The sequence below is a fragment of the Bufo gargarizans genome, chromosome 3 (genome assembly GCF_014858855.1).
Source record: "Bufo gargarizans isolate SCDJY-AF-19 chromosome 3, ASM1485885v1, whole genome shotgun sequence".
Lineage (NCBI taxonomy): Eukaryota > Metazoa > Chordata > Amphibia > Anura > Bufonidae > Bufo > Bufo gargarizans.
The window spans coordinates 108778220-108784219 of NC_058082.1; the positions used below are offsets into that span (position 1 = coordinate 108778220).

General features: G+C 48.5%; 1 protein-coding gene across 1 annotated transcript in view; it reads right to left on the bottom strand.

Moving 5' to 3' along the window:
• The window catches only part of TNS2 (tensin 2), a 175443-nt gene extending 169705 nt beyond the window's left edge, over nucleotides 1–5738 (bottom strand). The window contains exon 1 of the mRNA XM_044287578.1: nucleotides 5624–5738. Within this exon, the coding sequence (XP_044143513.1) occupies nucleotides 5624–5698 (75 nt within the window). The 5' untranslated portion in view covers nucleotides 5699–5738. The remainder of the gene's footprint in view (nucleotides 1–5623) is intronic.
• Nucleotides 5739–6000: the final 262 nt, after the last annotated feature.

The window sequence follows — 6000 nt, forward strand, 5'->3', positions numbered from 1 at the left end:
TTGTCTCCTTTGCTGGCTGGATTCATTTTCCCATCACATTATACACTGCTCATATCCAGGGGTTACGACCTCCCTGCAATCCAGCAGCGGTGGTCGACTGCACACTATAGGAAAAAGCACCAGCCTATGTGCATTCCCACGGTTCCAGCCACCAGAGAAGCCAGTGCTTTTTCCTATAGTGAGCAAGCACGACCACTGCTGCTGGATTGTAGGGTGGTCGTAACCCCTGGATATGAGCAGTGTATGTTATAGAGAAATGAATCCAGCCAGCAAAGGAAGCAATATGGACAATCACAGTGCATTAGTAAGTGCCTTGTATTAACTTTTGCTGTGACACAACCCCTTTAATAGTGTATGGGATGCTTTTTAATTTTGCTACTTTCCCGGAGAACCCCTTTAATATGTTCTGTTAGATTTTCAATTATAATTAGAGATGAGCAAATATAAACTCAGCCTTACAGGTCGATGTTAGCGGCAAGAAGAAGCGCATTACTTTTACACCGTCATCAGCTGATTCCACGTAGATGTCTACAAAACCTGTTCTATTAAATGCTTATACAAGTAGAGCCCCCAGACAGAGTGGAGAGGGTGTCAGCAGTAAGTTTGTGTTGACGTCACTGATTATTTTGCCCTTTCTCTGATCCGTTAGAACAGTAACCCCCCCCAAAAAACTGGATCCTGTCTGTTCAGAATCCGCCTTCACTCGGTCAGCATTTGGTCAGTACTCCTCAGTATTGCTAATGCCAAAAAAACAGGACACGTGAAGGAAATATTTGCATGTCTTCTGTGTTTTGTACCCACTCCTGCTTTTGGCTTCCAAATCATAAGCCAATTTTGATGAGAGAGTGGCAAGGTGACTTAGTGTGGAGGTGGCAGCAGCAGCAGCATGAGGAGACCACAGAGTGGCACAATGACAGAGTGGCACAATGGCAGGTGGCAGCAGCAGCAGCAGAGGCCACAGAGTGGCAAGGTGACATAGTGTGGAGGTGGCAGAAGCAGCAGCATGAGGAGATCACAGAGTGACCCGGTGACAGAGTGGGGAGGTGGGTGGCAATAACAGTACCCGCTGATGATGGTGGGTGTAAGAAGGATCACTTGGCATCAGATGTGTGGCATCAGGCGGGTGGCAGCATCAGAATAGTAGCTGAGGCAGGTAGCCAGAAGATACCGGTCTCTTTTGTCAAGGTTTGGGTGAGGCAGCATGGATGATCTAATCTGATGCATCAGGCATTCTTGGGTGGAAATCCTGGCTGATCCACGCCTGATTCATCTTGACAAAGGTCAGTCTCTCCACACTTTGTGTGGACAGGCGAGTTGTCCTTGGATTAACTATGGACCCCGCCGCACTAAACACCCGCTCTGATGCCACACTACTGGCCGGGCAGGACAGCTTTTCCAGGGCAAACTCGGCCAGTTGCGGCCACAAATCCAGTTTGGCTGCCTAGTAGTCCTTCGGATCTTCAATGACGGCTGGCAGGGTGTACTCCAAGTATGCCACCAGCTGCTGGTTCAGGTTCTGCTCTATGTCTAGCTGCTGGTGAGTAGTTTCTTCACTATGCTGGAAAAGAAAGTTGCTCATCAGCGACTCTAGACTTAGGCTGCCATGGCAGTGGAACGTGAGCGCAGAGGGCCCCCGGTCAGACCTGCGAGAGGATGGACGGTGGCGCAGATAGGCAGCGGCCAACTGACTACATAGGATGTCTCTATAGTAGTTCAGTTTGTCCTCCCTCTGTAAAAAAAAAGCCCCCATTTTGGACTGGCAGCGAGGGTCTAACATGGTGGAGAGTCAGTAGTCATCCCTCTGCCGGATGGTGACGATTCGGCTGTCACTACGCAAGCAAGGGAGCATGCATTGGCCCATTTGCGCAAGTGACTCGGGGGGACTCCCTGCCTCTATCTCCACTGCATACTGCCATGGTGTGTCTGAATCATCTGCCTCGTCTTCCTCATCTCCCTCTTGCTCCTCTGGCTGTTCCTGCTCCTCCTCTCCTGTCACCTGTGTAGAAAAACCACCCATTTCGCTAAACATTGCTTGTGCTCCAATGTCCTCCTCCTCCTCCAGTTCAGCCCCCACAGGGCTCATGTGGCTGTGAGATGTAGGCGCCTTTCTCTGTTCGTACAGTTGGTCCAACATATAGAGGGTGGAATTCCAACGGGTGGAAACGTCGCATATCAGCCTATGTTGGGGGATGCCGTTCTGCCACTGTAGCTCATGGAGATTGTGCTTGGCGCTGTACGAGTGGCTGAAGTGCATGCAAAGTTTCCTGGCCATTTTTAGGAGTTGTAGTTTTGCAACAGCTGGAGAGCCTCATGGTGACCATCCCTGCATTAGATCAAACACATCCATACACATTAGATGGGAGTCATTTATCAAACTAGTATAAAGTAGATCTGGCTTAGTTGCCTATAGCAACCAATCAGATTCCACATTTAATTTTGGACAGCTCCTTTGGAAAATGAAAGGAGGAATCTGATTGGTTGCTATGGGCAACTAAGGCTACGTTCACACTAGCGTTTTTTGCTGGATCCGTCATGGATCAGCATAAACACTTCCGTTACTGATAATACAACCGTCTGCATCTGTTATGAACGGATCCGGTTGTATAATCTCTAACATAGCCAAGACGGCTCCGTCATGAACTCCATTGAAAGTCAATGGGGCACGGATCCGCTTTCTATTGTGTCAGATTGTGTAAGAGTTAAACGGATTGACTTGCATTGTGGGTCATGACGGATCCGTTTTGCTCCGCAACATGCTGCGGTTTGCTCTCCGGTATGAGAACTGAACGGAATGCATTTTGGAGCACTCTGTTCTGTTCAGTTATATTTGACAATTCATTGTCAATTCAGTTACAAACTGACAATTAATGGGGAGAAAAAGAAAGCTTTTTTTTTTCGGTATTGAGACCCTATGTCGGATCTCAATACCGGAAAAAAGAAACGCTAGTGTGAAAGTAGCCTAAGGGTACTTTCAAACTTGCATTAGTGGATTCAGGCAGGAAGTTCCGTTGCCGGAACTTCTTGACGGATCCGGAAATCCGTATGCATACGGATAGCATTTGTTTCCGGATGCGGATTCATCTGCCAAATACAATGAAATACCGGATCCGTCTCTCCGGTGTCATCTGGAAAAACGAGTCCGGTATTTATTTTTGTCACATTTTTTAAGTTTTGCCCATGCGCAGACCGGGAAACCGGATCCGGTTTTCCAGAACACTTGGTATCGGATCCGGCATTAATAAATTTCTATAGCAATTTATCTGGAATGCTGCGATATTTTCTCCGACCAAATACCGTAAGAGGGACTGAACTGATGCATCCTGAACGGAATGCTTTCCCTTCAGAATGCATTAGGATAAAACTGAAGCGTTTTTTCCCGCTATTGAGCCCCTTAGATGGAACTCAATACCGGAAAACTTTAACGTTAGTGTGAAATGTGAAAGTACCCTTAGCCAGTTCTACTTTACACCAGTTTGATTGAACCTGATGGACTTATGTAACTATATGTCGGCACACCTACTGATTTCAGCTGACCATCTAATGTGTATGGGGTATGCCGACTCCCCCCCCAACACCGAGGTCGGAGGAATCAGAATCAGGCATGTTGGATTTCAACTGCCCGATCTTTTTGCTCTCAGAGGATAAGCCGCTGACAGAGGTGGCTGGCAGTGACTTTCTTCTTTCTCCCCATACCTACGCATGCTCGGCCAAGCTGAGCATGCATACGTACGGCAGGATCGGGAGAGATAGTTAGGCCGGACATGGAGCGGAGCGGTAGGGGGAGGCCGCTCATGAAGGGGGTTGGGTGTGAGGGGACAGGGAGGGAAGAGGTTAAGGATCGGAGGAGGTGTTAGGTAATGGCGCGGGTTGCCATGCGAACGGGGGAGGGGTTATGAAGTGGAGCGAGGGGGAGGCGGTGCTTAGTGGCATTCGGCCAGGGGAAGCGAACGCCCACCCGCCCGGCCCTAGTTGAGGGGGTTTGTACGGTTAGGGGAACGTTAAGTGATTAATGTATAATGATATTTATTGTGTGTGGGGGGGGGGGGGTTGTATGTTTTGTGGTTGTCGCGGCAGTCGTGGAGGCGGGGGAGGTCCTTGAAGTGGAAAAAGATGGTGGTATCTGAGGATGGGAGGGCCCCGCGGGAGGTGCTGGACTCTCATGGAGGAGCTGGGATTAACGAACTAGGCGTCCATCAGTTGCTGCCTCCGAGCTGGGTTCAACGGCTGGGGGCAAGATGGAGTCGCAGGGTTTTTTCCCGGTGTTGATGAGGCTATTGGGGCTTCTAGGACCTCCCTCGTCATTGGTTAATTTATGTTAATTTATGTTAATTATGTTATGTATTCATTTAATAAACGGCTGCTGTGGCCAATTAAATCCAAGCAGTAGTGTTGTGTGGTTATTTATGGGAAGGGGAGAAAAGAGGCAGGTAAAGTAAGAGTTGAGTTGAAGGGACCGAACAATTAGCCAATCCCCTTTTCAAGCTGTGCCATACATATACAGCACAGTACATATACAATTATCTCATGTGTGTAACACCTATGACCAAAAGAAAACTTCTGCTATGACCACAACCATCTCCACACGGGAAGTCGTATTTTATCTGCTTTGTCCTAAATGGAAAATTCTTGCTGATTGTGAGGAAATTTTAGGACCAAAAATTACTCCTGGTATCTGACTAATAAGGCCTAATGCACGAACACCGACCGTGGGGCACCCGCAGCGGATCGCAGGCCTATTCAATTTAATGGGTCCGCGATCCGGCCGTTCCGCAACAATATAGGACATGTTCTATCTTTTTGTGGAACGGAAGTACGGGACGAAACCCCACGGAAGCACTCTGTATTGCTTCCGTTCCGTGCTTTCGTTCCGCATCTCCGGATTTGCGGACCCATTGAAGTGAATGGGTCCACATGTGTGATGCGGAATACACACGGAACGGTGCCCGTGTATTGCGGATCCGCAATACGGCAGCGGGACACCTACGGTCGTGTGCAGGAGGCCAAAAACAGATCTTTATTGGTTATCGCCAGATGCTCAGCGATTATTAATGGTTGGACTGGCTAAATTATCACCTGCGACCAGAGTAGTGACAGTGGGGGGGACACACACACACACACACACACACAGACCAGTCCCCACCAGAATGTGTTAGCTCCTCCACTACATCCCAGTAGTCGTCAGTGCACGAAACGCTCGGTGTAGTGGAGACAGCATCATCCATGACCTGTCACTTGTGCTCCAGCGCAGGAATTTATTGAGGACGCAGAATGATGCTATGAGTAAAAATTACTGAAACTGATTCGAAACGCGTCAGCCCGTGCCTCCTTACTAAACGCTACATTTTCTTTTTACTGGAATCTGCTGGATTATGGATGACGAAAGTAATTAACTTCTGCAGTCGACATGCATTATGCCATACACTGATGTAGCAGAGCTGAATGCCATACAAACTGTTGATTTTATGTAGTAGGTTTACTTGCAGTGCTATGGAAAACACAGAATTTCATGCACAGTCCATGTAACATCCATTTCTTGCCATTCCCTCTCCTCCTCAGAACTTGTCAGCATTAAACAGGTTAAAATTAGGAGTTAGTTCTTATTGGCAGAGGTGCCAAGCTGTACCTCAGTCAGATGCATCGTCCTCCTGGCACGTCCAGTCCCCTGTCCCTCCAACGCACAGCTCCCCGCACAGCCCATGCAGGACACAAGCCACCACGCAGCAGTGCGACACAGCAGAGCCGTGTGTGTGTGTGTGCTGCTTGCAGAGGGCAGAGCTCCTCCTGGGGGCGGTCTGGAGGCGCAGTCACCTCATTACAGCCTGATGTGTAGCAGTCACTGGAATAAAGCTATCCTTCTGTACTATCAGGGTTGTCATGTGTTAGTATGACAGATGTAGCAGAGCTGAGGTTGTTATTTAAAGGGACCAAGTGCTTTAGAGCTAGTTTTTTGTCAAACGCTTGACATCTCAGAGCACTAAGATTGCATCAAAATTCCCAAAA